At 34.5% G+C, this 17,597-nt stretch overlaps 1 protein-coding gene and 1 long non-coding RNA gene across 4 annotated transcripts; one reads left to right on the forward strand and one right to left on the reverse strand.

The window, feature by feature from the left end:
* Positions 1-1,882: 1,882 nt before the first annotated feature.
* Positions 1,883-8,201, reverse strand: LOC115959921. Of its 3 annotated transcripts, XR_004085048.1 has the most exons (4): positions 7,810-8,201; positions 5,877-6,726; positions 3,637-3,766; positions 1,883-2,379 (listed from the first exon to the last, which is right to left on the reverse strand). It is a non-coding gene; the product is annotated as an uncharacterized LOC115959921 (long non-coding RNA). The 3 variants fall into 3 exon arrangements; XR_004085047.1 differs by lacking the exon at positions 5,877-6,726 and having other exon boundaries at positions 7,810-8,039; XR_004085049.1 differs by lacking the exons at positions 3,637-3,766; positions 5,877-6,726 and having other exon boundaries at positions 7,810-8,039.
* Positions 8,202-8,348: 147 nt separating this feature from the next.
* On the forward strand, positions 8,349-17,207 carry LOC115959920 (hyaluronan mediated motility receptor-like). Its single transcript, XM_031078591.1, has 3 exons — positions 8,349-8,575; positions 8,668-8,887; positions 16,513-17,207. The coding sequence occupies exons 2-3, from the start codon at positions 8,758-8,760 to the stop codon at positions 16,878-16,880; spliced, it is 498 nt and encodes a 165-aa protein (XP_030934451.1). The 5' UTR covers positions 8,349-8,575; positions 8,668-8,757; the 3' UTR covers positions 16,881-17,207.
* The last annotated feature ends 390 nt before the right edge of the window (positions 17,208-17,597 follow it).

Raw genomic sequence — 17,597 nt, forward strand, 5'->3', positions numbered from 1 at the left:
GAAAAATAGTGTGTGAGAGGAAAAAAAAAAATAGTGAGAATTTTCTTAACTGTGAGACATATACATAAGGTTGACAAATTTGGAATTTTATAATTGATTTCACAATTGTGAATTTTATTTGGAGTATTTCTTGTGGTTTTTTCCTTTTAAGGAGAAATGGTTTTTTACACGTAAATTTTTGTGTTTGTGTGTGATAGGTATTTTGTCTTGATAATTATGGTGATTATATTGAGTAATTGATTAAAATTGTTAGTTGATTGTCTTAATTTACGCTAGATTAGTTTGGGACCCAATTGTTTTTACCAAATAAAATACTAAATCTGGAATTAGAAGTCCTTTATTTTAAAAATTTTATATATAGCATAATTTTAGGAAAAATTTGAAAAATAACACCTGACCAAACTTACTTAGTTATATAGCACTTTTATGGAATTTGGATTTTGGTAAAGTGAAACCCGTGTTTTTCAAACTCAAGTTTCATGCGAAACTCAAATTCCAACCACAAAAAAAAAAAAAAAAGAAGCTAAGGGGCTGTTTGGATTCACAATTTTCATAACTCAATTCTCAGTTTCCATTACTCATAATTCAAAAATGATAGGACTCATAGCAAAAAGGTTGTTTGGCAAACGATAACTCTGTTTCCATCACTCAATTCTCTGATTTTTGAGTTATGAGTTATGGAAACTGAAAACACATTTTGACTGTTTTCAGTTTCCATAACTTATAACTCAATGGTAATATTGTAATTAAACACACATAGGAGACTCACAAATAATACTCAGCGGCAACTTTTGACCTTTGACTTTTTTTTTCTTTCTTCTCTAGGTTGGCTATTCGGTTTTTTTTTTTTTTCTCCTCCTGGGTTGGCTGTTCGGTCTGGATCTTTTTTTTACTACTGATTTGGTCTCTTCTGTTCTGTTTTGTTTTTTTTTTCTTCAATACCTATACTCACCGAACCTAGTGAAAAAAAAAAAAAAAAAAAAAAAAAAAAAAAAAAAAAAAAAAAAACCTTAGACCGAACAGCCAACCCAGGAGAAAAAAAGAAAAGAAGATGCTAGTGGGAAAAAAAAAAAAAAAAAAAAAGCTGCACTAATGACAAGTATGAGACCCACAAATAGTGTGAAAAATATTGAGTGATGAAAAGTGAGTGATGGTGCCAAACAACCTTGGTATTTAGAGTGATGAGTGACAGAAATTAAGTGACTAAAAAATGGTAGCCAAACAGCCTCTAAATAACTAAATAAGTTTGACCTAATGCTTTTTTTTCTAAGTATTTCCTAAAACCATGCTATTTGGCAAAAAAAAAAAAAAAAAGCCTTTTCTTCTTCCACATCTTCTCTTCTATTTTTATTTTTAAGCTTTACTTACATGTTTGACGTCCACCACCGACCCTCCCCTAGTCCCCACTCTTAAACGAAAAGAAGAAAATGGGATAAATGTGCTATTGTATGAAGACAATGACAAGTGCAACCATCAAACATATTACAAAATTTTAGTGTTTAGTTTTTGGCCTAGTCTGGGTGCTTCTCCTTACTCCTCAAGGCTCAGAGACGAAAAGATTGTTGCATTCTTGCATCCACCAAAAAAAAAAAAAAAAGTCTTGCTAGTTATTTTATGTGTGAGTGGAATTGTGGATAATTCAGGAATTTTTTATGATATGAAACAAAACAATACAAAAACACTAAGACTAGCTATTCCACTACAAGGGCATCTACCCTGACATAAACTCCCTACTCAAGATAAAAACAGTGTTGACTGTTGACATTATTCCAACCCAGTTTTACAGAGTCTAACACAAAGAGACGAGTCTTCAAACTGAACTACAACATCATACTGAATTTGTTGCTAATCAAACCCAATATATTGTTTTTGCTAACAAACCAATCACAAACCTAGAAACTAGCAAACTTTTAAGCAGAAGTCATGAAGGATGGAATGAGGTATACCCCTGTTAGAATGGAGAACTTGTTTAGGATAGAGTTGCAGCCACTTCATTTAAACATCATTCTAAATTTGACATCTTTTCTCACACTCTTTGTTATATTTTCCTCTGTTTTGATTTCTCCTCCTTGAACTTGAGTTACACAAAGACCATATTGATAGACAGTAGCCCAAACCACTCTGCATAACGAACTTCTGAGGCCCATTCATTTGATACGAGCAAACCCACATGGGTACCTACATGGCCCAAGCGCATGGCCATTACCAATAATAGGCATTTCTGAGATTACCAGAACATATTAGTAGTACAACATTTAATCATATTTCACACTGACACACCTTCTACCCAAGTATCCTATGTACATTCTGCCTACTTGGTTGAAATTTCATCAGCAAATGTTATAAAACCGAAGCCATCTGACACGTTTTTCTTTCATCCTGAAGCAAAGTGCATCCTGAAATTAGTTTTCTAAAAAGCCAACAACATATGGGCAAAACCCAAAAACGATGTGATAAATGCTAATGTATAACAACCATATACAGCATATGCAATTACAGTAAAAAATAGATTTCCATGATGTTGAATTAGCATTGTTAAACAACCATGCAAAACATAGTAATTGCCTATGTAGAACAAGGTCAAGAAGTAGCACCAATTCCCAACTATTGAAATTGGTTACCCACTCTTTGTTTCATAGTTAAGTATAGAATTCTAGTTATCTATAATACGTGGCCTGCAATACATGTAAAACAAGAATTCTTAATTGAAATATTAAAAGTAAGCAAGAGTGACAGTTTTATACCATTTAATTTATGAATTACTTGAAAAGGAATAATGGAGACCTGTGATTCACTGTTATTAAAAAAATGTTACAATATAATTGGCACCTTAGACTTTAAAACATCAAATTCATCTAGCATTTTAGCAGCCTTGTGAAGAACCAAATGCAAGTTGTATTAAAACTAGTTGTTTATTCAATGAGAAGCACATTCAAGAACACAACTGTCAGTATTTATAGCCTATTCATAGCCATGGTTTTGAAACCTAGACTGTTCAATGAACCATAAAAAGAAGAGGTTCAAAGTTTTTTAGGTTTGATTGGGTTTCGACTGAGGATGGACCATAATGATGTCATAAATAGTTTAATAATTAATTAATATGAAATTAAATAAAATAATTATGAAAATTTTAACAATCTTAACAAAAACAGTATTTAAAGATGTTCAAAGTATATCTTGATAAAAAATTAGATGATATTTCTCATAATTTACTATAAAGATTAAATAAATATCCTCTAATTATTTAAAATATTCAATTAAATTTGCAATACATTAAAATAATTAGCCAAAACTAATGCATTTAAAGTTTATTTCATTCATTCATACCACACACAGTTGAAACTATAAGTTACAATACAACGTATTATATTTATATACATTCAAAGGCCTTAAAAAAAAAAAAAGAAGGATTAATTTCCCAACAACAAATGTCTTAGGGAAATCAATCCAAATGAGCAAGAAGGTTCAAATGCAAATCTGTATTAGTCTAAAAAAATGCAAACCAAAGGTGGGTTTACATACAAAATATTATGTTGAGTGTGGTTCTTCCACTATCTTTGTGGAAATCCAGAATTACCATGTTTTAACACATGGAAGAATCTTGATGTTAATTCATATAGAAAGTGAATCACAGACCTGTATTTGACCTTTATTCCCAGCAGTGATATTTGAGATCGTCCAACAAGCTTTTTACTTGATGTCATTTTTGTGATTTAGTGTAAGAAGTTGATAGAAAACAAGAGAGCACTTGGTTGTCAACTACAAACTGGAAAATACATAGCAAAGTTACTCTGTTGCCATGTATAGGGAAGAAACACAGCACTTTCATTCAAAATGTATACATGAGAGAGAGAGAGAGGGCAATATGGCTTGTTTATTAATTAATATGGTCTTTCTAGTACATGCTTATCAAAGAAAAAAAAAAAAATTTCTTGCTTATCCTAGTTCAACAACAGGAATCTAAAATATGATGGCATTTATAGGCAACAGAGCAAGTCTCCACCGTTATCACAGATCACATATTCAAAGTAATACTAAAAAGTGGAGACACAATTATGTAGAACAAAGGGCCAAAAAAAAAAAAAGGCTACTCTTTTCTAGAATACAGGTGCTACGCATATGGGTGGAGAATCAGCAGAAACTGTAAAGAGCCTAAAGTATCAGTATGTTCATCGTTTGAAGGGACAGCTTAATAGTCAAAGAAAGGGAGTAGTTGCAGCTTTACTCTAAAAAATCATATTATATTTCACCAATAGAGAGAGAGAGAGGGAAACAAGGCAAGCAACTTCCAAAAGGAAGTTCAGAAAATTCTACTATAGAATTATAAGAGGTTAATAGAAAGAAAGTTAAGAAACCCATATCAAATCCTATCCAAAGCTTAGAAAAAGAAAATCAAATGATAAACACTAAATAGCTCTTGACATATAAATTCTGGATTTCCATAAAGAAAACATACAAGATGTCCACATTTGATTAGAATGGATATTATTTTTCTTACATGATTTGTAAACTATCTTGCAGATGTTATTAAGTCATATATAAATAAACATGGAATCTGTGAACTATTAGAAAAGAAGATATGAGGGTTTTTTCCACAGATCTACCAGACCTTACTGTCTTCCTTGAGACTTCGTTCAAAATTTTCATTCCATCATTTATTTATTCAATTTTAAATTAAAAAAGCCAAAAAAACTGAAAGGAACAAATATAAAGAGTATCCAGTTGGGCACTTCACAATTCCCATTATTTCATTCGTATTTATTAAAGGCAGAGAGCGAGAGAGAGCAGTCAATTTTTAACACGTTACAGATCACACTTATCAGTTATCACAGTTCAGAGAGAGAGAGAGAGAGAGAGAGAGAGAGAGAGAGCGAGATGAGAGCCTCATTGATGCAGTTCATTTTTAAAGCTAGCCGTTACTAGCTTATGTTGTATAATAAGTAGTTTCCTTTTACTTTTAATAGCTTTTATCACTTGTAACAGAAAATTAGTTAGCTAATAGGTTGTTAGTGATAAGTGCAATAGCCTATTCGTTGGTTAGAGAAGTTAGTTAGGCTTTGGCCAATCACATGGCAGCCACATGTTGGGTTCTTGTAACTAACTCAGCAGCTTGCCTATGTAACTATAAATAAGCAAGCTGCCCTCATAACCAGTTGAATTTGAATCCAAGAAATCTACATATGAGGTATTATTCCAAGAGTGTCTCTTGAAGAGCTAGTTCATTCTTTCTTTTCTCTAAGCAACTTAGCTTTCTAAAACATCTTTCCTTTTCACCATTTTTCCTCCATCACTCATGACGATTCTGAACAAATTGCAAATGAACAACTAATCAAGCCATTCTATATGCCATATCTTGCCACAAGTATTTTCCAACCAGTAACAACAATAACACAAGAATTCTTATAATTCTTAAAAGGCAATAGAAGAATATTTATGGAACAATAAGTTAATAGTCTTTTGTACATTGTAAGCATATACTTTCATAGATGACTGTAAAGATAAAAAAAAAATTTCCCATTGCTATCAAGATATGAATTACAGGTTTCTCTATTTAGAATTCAATCCCCATTTAATTTCCAACATTGAAGAGCCATTGTGATTATGTAACCTTGGATTTAACAGTTTTAACTTGAAAATGCGTAATTATGTACACAATACAAACACTGAATTTCCAACAACTACATCTCAGCCTCAAACAAGACAAACTTTTTAAACCCAAACACATAATCTTCAACTACTATAGAAGTAGCTCAAAGAGGTGACGGAACAAAAAAAAACCACAATCAGAAGCATAAAGTCATTAATATAGCAAAACTTTGCATAGGTTTACCACTATAATACCATGAAATAGGTGAAAGCCTGAAAACAAAACTCACATTCATTAATATAGCAAAGCTTTGCATCGCAGAAAGACCCCCAGCCTGAGGCTCCACTTTGTTTGTCCTCTGAACCTGCTGATTGAACAACATCACAACCTTCTTCTCCATCTCTCAAAACCACTCAGGTACAACAAATTCACAACCTAAAATTCAAGAAAGCTCCCAGCCTACTCCCACTTCTACTCAATCTCCATCTCTCACAACCAACTCTTACTACAAATTCACAACCTAAAATTCAAGAAAGCTCTCAGCCTACTCTCACTTCTACTCAATCTCCATCTCTCATAACCACTCAGGTACAACCAACAGGTCCAACTAATTCACAACCTAAGGTTCAAGAAACCTCTCAGCCTACTCCCACTTCTACTCAAACCCCATCATCTGTATCTGAGCAAGAACCAAAGCCAGTAGTTGTGTCTCAGCCACCATCACTAGAACCTCAACCAAAGGCATAACCTTAACCTATACATACCCCGTTTAATGCAATAAAAAAACCATTAAACAATGCAAACTGCAATTCAAACTCCAATCCTCTTCCATGGGTTCCAAAAGGTGATCAAAAAACACAATCATAACCCCATCCCTTCAAATCTTTAGTTATTTATTGTAGCACTAAATGGGCCCTTCTAGCCCATCTTTTGCTTCTCTCTCATGGAATTCACCTTCTCAAGCCTCCAACCATCATGGAGCCTAGCTATGAAGCTATCAGCCTTGATGTTCACATCAGGGCTGGGGCAGAAAATGGACCCACCAACACCAATACCAGCACCAGCAACAACACCATCATGAAATTTAACCAAATAGCCCTCATGACACTAGCACAAGAATTCTTATAATTCATAAATTCCTTATGCACAAAGAAACATGAAGCTATATTAGCTAATTCACAAAAAAAAAAAAATGGCTAGCACCAGTGCCAAAACTCTATAAACAAAAAAGTGTTTTTATTTGTTGCAATGAAGTTTTCAGGAGACAAAGACATAATTGATTGTAAATCTTAATTTTCTTTAATTTTTTTTTTATTTTTTATTTTTTTTAAGTCAGAGACATACTTCAACAAGGAGTTGAAAATTTGATACCAAAGCATTATACTAAAATTTGCCAATCAATGCAATGACTTCAAGTATGCCTTTGACCTACTCAATTCTATGCCTCTACAATCTCAATTGTAAACAATACACCAAATATAAACACATAAACAAACAGAGTATGAACATTTGTTAAACACTTTAATAGTTAACGAATTTGAAGGGAGAGTGAAATACAGAAGGAAACCCTAAGTTTTGATAACTAGATAAAAAAGAGTAAATTTATTGAATCTGAAGAAAAGCAAAATCAATTTGATGACAAGGAAAGCCATAACTCTGTTTGGTTGCTGAGAAAAAATTGAAAGGTTTTCTTAGCAACCAAATAAGAAAAGCAAAGTAATTGCAGAGAGAGAGAACTGATTCGTACCTAATCAGAAGAGCTGAAACCACCGCGTATTAAAGTAGAAAATTAAAGCTTTTATTAACATTTTTTAGTGACCGTGGAATAAAAAACTCAAGTCGTTTGTAGTGCAAGTAGCCAATAACATATGGGCAAAACTCGAAAAGGATATAATAATACTAATATGTAAAAATAATGTACAGCATGTGCAATTATAATACAAAATCAATTTCCATGATGCAATACCAAGAAAAGTTATTTCCATGATGTAATATCTCATCTCTTTTCCAGTTGGTGCTACCACTAAGTTTTTCATCATGTGTTCATTCAAAACCTTGAACAAACCCAAGCTGGTTTAACAACACATCTAATTACGTGCTGCATGGCCATGGTTTAAGAATTTAGAATGAAGTTGTCAAGAAAAAAAGATGCGGTAATATTTTCATTGGCTAACTAGTCTGACCATTCTCAATTAAACTAGATACAAATCAGCTACTTTTACCTTAGAAAGATACACGTCCAAAACATGGCCAAACTGACTGAAATGCGACCACACAATATCAACTCTAGCTTCAATTGCAAAGCCATTCCGCCGTAGATCGTCGTATATCGTCGACCAACGAAGATCAATCAAGAGAGAGAGTATGGAGAGAATGTTCTAGATCAAAAACGATTGGTCCAATTCCATTTAGCTTTAAACCCAAACAACCAAGCCCGAATAGACATGAGCCAGCAACCCAACCTATCACAATAAAGCCAAGATTGAAATTTAACCCAACTCAAGCCAAGCCCACAACAAAAATATACCTTAAGCTCTATTTTTCTTAATACAACAAACTAAAAAATGAATCAAACAAAAAAGTTGGTCCCTTTCCCTTCCCCCTGTTTCTTAATACATTATTCTTATTCATCAAACCAAAAAGTTGCATTAGTTTAAGTATTGATTTTATTGCGTCTTTACTTCACATGTGCATTCAAATATAACAGCATAATGAATCAAGGTCTATTGTATTCAACAAGAAAACTTTGCAAATAATTTCATTGCCTGAATCTTCCAAGTCATTTTCATAAGGAGTGATGCTACAGCTGCTGCTGCTGCACCCACGTATAGTTTGGTTCAGATCTTCAATGTCTTGCTCATATACCCAACGGGCCCCGCATTTTGTAACCTCTAATCCTGGACCTTTGGTTTCAAACTCAATCTCAATTTGACCGATTCCATTAGCATCTATTTGACTCCGATTCAAATTATAGGGATAGTAACACAGGTAAAGATGATGCGATTCAATCTTACCAAATTCAGTTGTTGTTCTTGGTTTTGTTTGCTGAGGGTGTTTTGGCATTTCCTCTATTGGTCAAGATTGGGCCTTTGAGAGAGCTTGTGATAAAGAGTTTGGATCAGCTGAAGACTGGGAAAGGTCCTGCCACTGTGAAAACTATAGCTGGTACCATGTCTGTGATTCTACTATCAAGCCTTATGAGCATTGTTAAGATCCAGAACAAGGGTGCAAAGCTTGGAACCATGTCACCCATGGATCAGGTTCTATGGAGGACCCATTTGCTTGAGGCTTCACTCATGGGTATGTCTTCTACTTTTTCCTTCTGTGATTTCTTGTTTGTTTATTTCACTGTTTAGAATTTTAATTTTTCTTTGCTTTTAATGCTGCACAGCAATATGGTTTTAGATGGAAAAAATTGAGGTTTCTAATTAATAGCTTTGATAGGTTGACAAAAAATTATTAATTATGTGGGGTAAGTATGAGCAAAATTAGGCATTTTAATTTCAATTTATTTTCATATTATGCGTTTCAATCGTCTTAAAAGTAATTACGTGGAGAAAGTATGATTTAAATTTGTGGACTGTTTTGAGATTGTGGTTGAAATATGATAAGAGTGTAGTTCTGTGCCAATGACCCTTAGGTCAGTTCCCACCTCTTGGTCTCCCCAACTTAATGTAGCAAAAAAAAAGTGTAGCTCTGTGACCAAATTGATGTGAGCCGGGATGTTGAGAAATGGCATGAAATTTTACAATTATATGTGGCCCCAGAAGGAGTAGAGTCAGTAGACTGGAAAAAGTAGGAGTTCTCTTGTATAATTGCAAGGGAAAGAATAATTATGCTTGAAAGAAAAGTAACTAGAACAAATAGGCACTAAATGTAAAGACTATGCTCAGAGGATGAAGCCGGATAAGTTAAAATCCCCAGCTTGTACTTAAGGTCTTGGTTCTTCACTTAGCCAGAAATATCCCTGTTGGTTGTCAAAACGATTTATGTCATATAGTGGTTAAGAATTGCTGCTGGAGCCCCATTTTTGTATTGACGGTAAGTTATGATTTGTTGATTGCTAGAGAAAGAAACTTTGTCCAGAAGTAGAGTAGGCAAGAGAATTTTTTTTTGATAGGTAATGAGAAATTTTATTTAGAAAAAAGAGCCAACCCAAGTACATTGGGGATGTACTGTGGGGGCAAAAATCAAAAACCAAAATTACAATCATCAAGTAACAAAAAGGGAAAAACAAGAAAAATGCGACAGAGCCACACTCCATACAAGGAGAGTATGTAAGAAAAAGGACTTAATCTCTAGCAAGGACCGTTTGCATCCCTCAAAGCATCTAGCGTTTCTTTCACTCCAGATACACCACATCAAGCAATGTGGCACAAGTCTCCAAAAATCTATATTGCATTGTCCCCTGAATTTACCTTGCCAAGACTCAAACAACTCAATTACCTTATGTGGCATAACCCAATGAAGTCCAAACAAACAAAATATTTCGAAGACCACAGCTCAAAAGCTATGGGGCAATGAAGTAGAAGATGATCCATTGACTCTCCACACCTCTTACACATGTAACACCAATCAAGAACAATAAAGAATCTTACCCAAAGAAGCTGACCATGAAAAGAAGGCCACCCTTGGAGGAACCTTCGATTGCCACACCAATCTCCAAGGGAAAGAAAGAGTAGGAGGGTAGAAAGAAAGATGAAAACCTCTAACCTCAAAATCTCTACTCCTTGCTGGCTTCCAACAAACCTTATTAGGACCAACCCCCTGCACTTTCCAAGAGTAAACAATGTCCATAAACCGGTCAAAAGATTCTTCCTCCCAATCTTGCGGTGAACGATAAAAATAAAAATTCCAATGAATCATCCCACCAGACCAACACATAACCTTTGCCACTAAAGAGTCCCTTGCCCTACAAAGACAGTAAAGATCTAGAAAAGTGTCTTTGAGAGTACAATCCCCACACCACACATGCTTCCAAAACTTCACTCTAGTACCATCACCCACATCATACTGCAGGAGTTTAGAGAAGGTCAACCAGCCACTTCTAACCGCTTCTAATAAATCTCCAGAGGCTAACACCATATGCACTTATCTCCTTTTTCATGCACCAACCACCCCAAACATTCCCATATTTCGCCAAAGCTAAAGCTGAAAAAATTGAGGCTAGCTCCATATGCACTTGTACTTAAGGTTTTGGTTCTTCACTTAGCCAGAAATATCCCTGTTGATTGTCAAAAAGATTTACGGAATAAAGCAGTTGAGAATTGCTGCTAGATCCACATTTTTGTATTGATGGTATAGTGATGATCTGTTGATTGCTATCGAAAGAAAATTTGTCCAGAAATAGAGTAGCAAGAGAGTAAAGAATCAGAAAAGTAAAAAAATAAAAAAAAGAGAAAAAGTAAAACAAAAAAGAAAAAAAAAAATCTTGGGAATTAAGAAACTGTATTTTTATCTGATGAAATAGCACAAGGTATTGATTCCATTCCTAGGCCGTGAGTCTGTATGCTGGTTAGTCATTTACTGGAATCAATGAAATACTTCACCTTGTGGTTGTTGCCAGACCCCAGCTTCTCTTGTGCCCATAGACAGTCCTGTCTTAGCATGGAGTACATCAGGTCAGTTTTCATCCAAAAGAGCCCATGTACTATCCTCTCTTGATAGCGTTCTATTGGTGTTTCTAATTCTTTTGTTTATATGTTATTCCTTAGGGCTTAATGTGGAGCAGTTGGAGAGAGGAATGTATGCACTTTTGAGGGAAACGAATTATTGATAGTGCAGCTGAAGTAACTATTTTTGAAATCCCTATACGAGTGGCCAACGAGCTCTTGCTCGATTGGCAACTTTTCCCCTTGCAAGTCTAGGTGGAGGGTGAGATCGTGGGTTCAAGACCCATTGGGTCCGTGTGCAAATTACCAATAATAATAAAAAGAAATCCCTATATGAGAGGACATTGACTACAAGTCCTTTCTCTTCCCTGAACTTTATTGAATTCCTATCTCATTTGAATTTTAGATGATAGTTTACTTATATTTATTTCTTTTTGGCTCTTCTGTTCTATACTTCCAATGTACATAATGGTAACCCTTTTTGCACTTTTTAAATGAAATTTAGTTGCTTATAAAAAAGGCACAAAATTCTTTTCATGTTTGAAATATAACTAATTTTTTTCATCTCTAAAATTTAAAAAGTTCTATTTATGTCCCTGAAAATTTAAAATGCCCATGATTTTGTCATTTTGTCCACTTTTGTTAAGGTTTTTGTTAGCGTGGCCAACAGAATATATGTTTTAGAGATGAAAATAGAAAAGGAACTAAATTTCAGAAACAAAATGAATATAATTTAGGTTTTATTTTTGACCCTGAAATATCATCAAGGTTCTAATTTTATCCCTTCTGTCAAACATGTTGGCCAAAAACTTAATGATAGTGGACGGAAGGATGAAATGCAGAACATTTTCAACTTTAAGGATGATAGCATGGGCTCCAGCTATATTCCAAGGATGAGACAGATATTTTAACTGGAAAAGAAAAAGAACCAGGTCTAGTACTAATGCTTTGTTCCTAAACTATTATAAGATTAGTAAAGCTTCTAATTTCTAACCAAAACAATTAAAGCATAACAATTTTGTTTTTTCTTTTTAATTGCGAAAACGCTGGGTTTGAAATTGGTCTCAAGTTCCTAGGGTAGTATTGTTGAAGATTTGAAGCTATATATATGGGTTTTGCTTCTAGGGATTTTTAGGCGTTGGTCAAAAGCTACAAGGGGTCAATGACATGGAAAGTGTGTTTATTGAGCCTTTTGGTTGGAGTGTATCTGCAGTAGCAACAGCTTGTACCTCCCATGAAGTTTGTAGTAAATCCCAGGAATATTCCTTCCCCATAGTACAGTGGTTTCAATGTTGTTGAGTATGGGATCTTGACTAGCCTGGCTCTCTTAATGTGATTCATTCATAAGTTCTGCTCGGTGATGTATATAATTGGTTGGAATTGGCTTTATGCTTAATCCTTTTACTGATCCATCCAAGCTTGGTTTTTGTTTGAATCTTCGTGAATAGTGAATTGGTTGGTATCTTTATCCATGGATTTGTTAAGTGAACCATGTGTTTTGTTTCTTATGTGTTCCTAGTTTGTTGAATTCTCTTGATTTCCATGCTTTTTCTGGCAGGATATGGGTGTTTTGTTCTATGTTTTAGAAATTTAGTTAATATTAATTGTATGATTTGGAAATAGAGGCCAGAAGCTGTAACTTGACTAACGTAAGTCATGAATTTGACCAGTAATGCTCCCTTGTACTTGCACATTACGTTATGTTATGTCACATGTGCAGTACACCATTATGTATTAATGAAATTGTTTTAGATTAATTGACCAAATTCACCATTTTGTACTAGTTTAATTATTTAAGACAATTGGTAATTTGTCATGGTATCATTGGATCATGCCATGTGGGGTTGTGGATCTTATAGCAAGTTGGTCAGGCAGGAGTTGTAGACTCAAAACTAAGTTGCTTTGGAGTATGATGCCTCATTTTCTTATGTGGGTCATATGGAGGGAGAGGAATACACGTACTTTTGAAGGGGGTGAAAGGTGAATTCATGAGTTGAAGCTTTTCTTCCTTCAGACTTTGTTAGAATGGGCAAATGCTTCGGGTTTCGTTACCTTCATGTCTCTTCCTGACATGCTTGGTTTGAGTGAGACAGAAAGACGTGATCTTGCAATGGAGGAATGTCGATTATCAGGCCATTTTCCTTTATCATTTGACAAGATCTTTCATCACCCTCTCTTATCATTAATGACATGCCAATAAATGTAGAAAATTGGGCAAATCAACTAAAGACCTCTAAACATTGGAAGCTTGCCTTCACGCCTACACCCTTAGCCAAGTCATCATTCCTCAAGACAGTCAATCGCTTCTCTCGCGATCATTATGCTTAGTCACCAACAGCTTCTTATGAAAGGGGAGCTTCTAATTCTTATATATATATATATATATATATATATATATATATATAAGAATTAGAAGCTAAGGGGGCTAGGAATAGCCATCAGCTGGAAGTAGTGCAGAAATAGGAGGAGAGCTTGTCTCAGCAAGTGATTGGGCTTGCCACCTTCCTAACCCGCTGACATAGGCATAAGCTGACCTTTTTCAATTTCAATGAAGTTTATTACTTATCAAAAAAATTTATCATGGTATCAAAACAAGAGGTTTTGGATTCAAATCCTGTCTCCATCTTAAATCCCATTTATAGAATTCCCATGTGTTTGGCCCCCATTTAATAAGGCCAATTTAGGCCACACGGAAGGGGGAGTGTTAGATTAAATGATTAATTCACCATTTTCTAACAGGTTAAGTTTTTAACACAATTGATAATTGATCAGAAATGGTGATGTAACCATGAATACATGAGGATATGCTTTGTATTTTCCACTTTTGTAGGCAGTGTTCCTGTGTTGCATCAACAATTGATAATTGATCAGAAATGGTGATGTAACCATGACTACATGAGCATATACTTTGTATTTTCCACTTTTGTAGGCAGTGTTCCTATGTTGCATTAACTTGAATGGTGAATAAATGGAGAAGCTTGAGTTAAACTTAAAACCCTATGAGATAATCAAACTCTATTTTATTTTATATCATTAAGGCAAGCCAAAAATAAGCTTCTCGAGTAAATATATGATTGTTTTATATTCACTTCAAGCAAATATCACTGCACTAAATTAACAAGTGATTTTATTTTTGAGAGGAAAATTAATGAGTAATTTAGGATCAATTTATTCCTTATAATTATTTGAACTTTCTAAAAAAAGAAAAGAAAAATCTTTTCTCAACTATGTAAATTTGATTGCTATTTCTTAGTATTATCTGCTGTTCCCCAATTATTATATAAATTACTTGTCACTCTTTTTATTTTTATTTTATTTTATTTTATTTTTTCTCTCTCGGACACTGAAATTCAAAGAGAAACTATTGTTTCTATGATTGTCTTAAACTACTATGTACCTGTAATCCAAGGAAACGTTAAGCCCCCCATCAAATGGGAATTTAATGCAGATCTCTAATAACAAAGAGTCCATACCAGCCAAAGTAGCTGCACCTTGACTTACATTTCCCGCTTAATGCTTTCATCTCCAAAGCATTGATGTTCTTTCATTCATGTCTAACCATGTCAAAGGAACTCTTAACTGTAATGGTTACAACCTGCAGTGATGCTAGATCAGTCTAAAAGTCATGATTAAAAAAATAATTGTTAACTTTATGGTGGAACTGCAGCGTGTATGTACTATTTTGAAAATGCGTTTTAGTCATGGTCATGATAGCCAGAGTGTATGACTAATTGGTTGAAAGGCCACATAACACCTATCATTTATGGCTAATGTGATACCCTGGATTGCTTATATTGTATTTAATTGTTTGAGTGTGTGTGTATTGAGTTTCACATCAGGTGCATATTAAGTGGATCTAGGCTACTATATAAGTGATTGCGAGGGGTCTCAATTGTAATTTGACTAGTTCTTTTAGGATATAGCATAGATGTTAATATTTTCCTAGAATAGTGACAAATGGTAGCAGAATGAACCTAGTAATGCTATGTGACTTGGTTGAACCACAACGTGACGTAAGCCCTGACTAGAATGCCATGGATTTTAAGTGGGGGGAGATTGTGATATCCTAGATTGTTTGAATTGTCTTGATTGATTTGTATCTGTGTGTTGTGTGGCTGTGTGGTGAGTCCCCTATCCGGCATGTGCTAGGTAGATTTATATAAGCAATTATGAGGAGCCCTTTTTGTGACACTCAAAAATAAATGTTAATACATTGTTATTCTAACATCTAAGCAAGATGGCCACACATGTTGTTTGGGAGGAGTCAACCATAAATTTTTTATCAGCACATTACACGGTCATGCAGTGGGTGTTGAACCCATGACCTCACTCATTAAATGTTCCTTCAAAGAATTCCACCAGAAATTTCACACCTTTTTTTTTTTGGTTGATAATTAACTTATAAAGGAAAAGTTATTTATCTTACTTCCATCAGTTTGATGCGAGGGTTTTGTGGTCACAATATGAAAGGCCAATAAACATTTACAAGAATGTAAATGCTAAATGTTAGTTTAATGCTATTCGTTCATTTGCATGTTTGTATATAAGGCGTATGTGTGCATATATGCATATGACTAAGGAGTCAATAGTCATTTGGTGCAAAAATAAATTGATAGTGAAGATGCTACCCTACATGTGCAATCTTAATGATCTCAAAAATATATATAGTAAAGTAGGAGCTAGGTGGGATGTCTTGTTTGACATTCTAATATTATAAAAGCTATACAGGGAGGGACTAGCCCCATCTACTTGTGAGGATTTAAATCAGGTGGCTACCTATATGACCATATGCTCATCTAGATTACAAATTGATTGTTGGTGGCTTCTGATTTATGCAAACTATTATCTGGCTTTAGGAAATGACTAGTTTCATTGAAGTTACTGTCTACTGCTTACTTTAGGATGATTGCATTCCTCAAAATTATGAGGTTTACATAACTAAAATCTTGTTTGAATAATGCTGGATGTTTTCTTTCGCCATTGGCTAAAGCGATTGAATAATGCAGTTTCATTACACATGTTAATGTAATTTCTTAACATCCATAAAACATAAGTTGTGGTTAGAGGCAACTGTTCTTAGTTTTGAGCGCTGTTTACCAATTTGAGCTTCTCTGGTTTTGTACAATCACCAATCAGAGCATAGCACATGTTTTGGAGCACGCTGTTCTTATTGACCAAAATACAGTGAGCAATAAGCTGATTGTAAATTTTCCTTCATTAGCAAGAAATGCTTCTCTTGCGGTAATGTATGCTTTAATTTCCTTTCAGATTGGTCCGACCAGTGTTTTCTGAAAGCCTGAATTTGATTTGCAGGTTTTACCCTATTTCTTGGATTCATAATTGACCGTATGCATCACTATCTCCAAAAGCTTATTGGATTGAGGAGTAGTGTGGGAGCTTCAAAAGAGGAAGTTGAAAGGCTTCAGAAGGAAAAGACGGAACTCAAAGAAAAAGAAGAGAAAGCTTCCAAGGAGATAAAGCGGCTGCAAGAAGAAATAGCTTCTCTATCAGAGAATTTGAAGAAGGTGAAGCTAGAATCTGAAGAGAAAGATAAGAGAGTTGAATCTGCTGAAAGCCATGTTGCTGCCCTTCAAAAACAAGCCGCAGACCTACTTCTTGAATACGACCGTCTATTAGAAGACAACCAAAATCTTCAGACTCAGGCTATGGGATATAGATAGGACTTAATTCTAAAAGACACCAAGGTTTAGTCTTGGCAGTTAATTTTGGTCACTAGTGACGTTGATGAAAATCCCATGTTTCAAGGAAATGGTCTTTATTTATTCGGCCCTGCCATTGGGGAAAGTAGATGGAATAGGTTTGTTTTTTGGTCCACTGCTATTGAAATTTTAGTTAGTCCACCCCAATGTTGTTCTAGTTGATAGCCACTATTCTTCTCTTTCAGTTTTCTGGAACAGATATCATAATTTTGTTTACTAATTTTTTCTGTGAGATAAATGTTACTAGTCTGAGGTTTGGTTATGTATCAGTTAAAAGGGTGTTAGTGATTTAATACAACAAATGCAAATAGAAAGAACAAAAAATGAAAGATAAATGTAATTAAACAATTGAAAAGAGTGAATTCACTTGCATCAATGGAAGAAGTGATTATGGTAGATTTTGTGCTTGGACCTATCGGTATCCAAGTGTAGAATGCAAAAAGTACTTGAAAATCTATGCCACCAGACTTATTCCTTTGATAAGAGAAACATCTTTGGTATTTTTTTTTTTTGAGTTTTTTGAGGGCATGATATATTTTCAAATGTTTTAATTTTTATCACATCTTTATAAATATTTAAAAAAAAAAAAATTAAGACTAAGAACTTGAAATAACGATTTTGAACAAATTGGGCACCTTACGGTCCCTACCTCTCATAGGTACACCATCAAAGAGCCTT

Source organism: Quercus lobata, chromosome 9, assembly GCF_001633185.2.
Source record: "Quercus lobata isolate SW786 chromosome 9, ValleyOak3.0 Primary Assembly, whole genome shotgun sequence".
Taxonomy (NCBI): domain Eukaryota; kingdom Viridiplantae; phylum Streptophyta; class Magnoliopsida; order Fagales; family Fagaceae; genus Quercus; species Quercus lobata.

What these genes read in the sequence shown, in the direction of transcription:
- LOC115959920 (XM_031078591.1), top strand. Translation starts at nt 8,758, where the DNA reads ATGTCTGTGATTCTACTATCAAGCCTTATGAGCATTGTTAAGATCCAG. An exon ending in GCTTGAGGCTTCACTCATGG is followed by an intron (nt 8,888 to 16,512) that starts GTATGTCTTCTA and finishes TTTGATTTGCAG; the next exon opens with GTTTTACCCTATTTCTTGGA.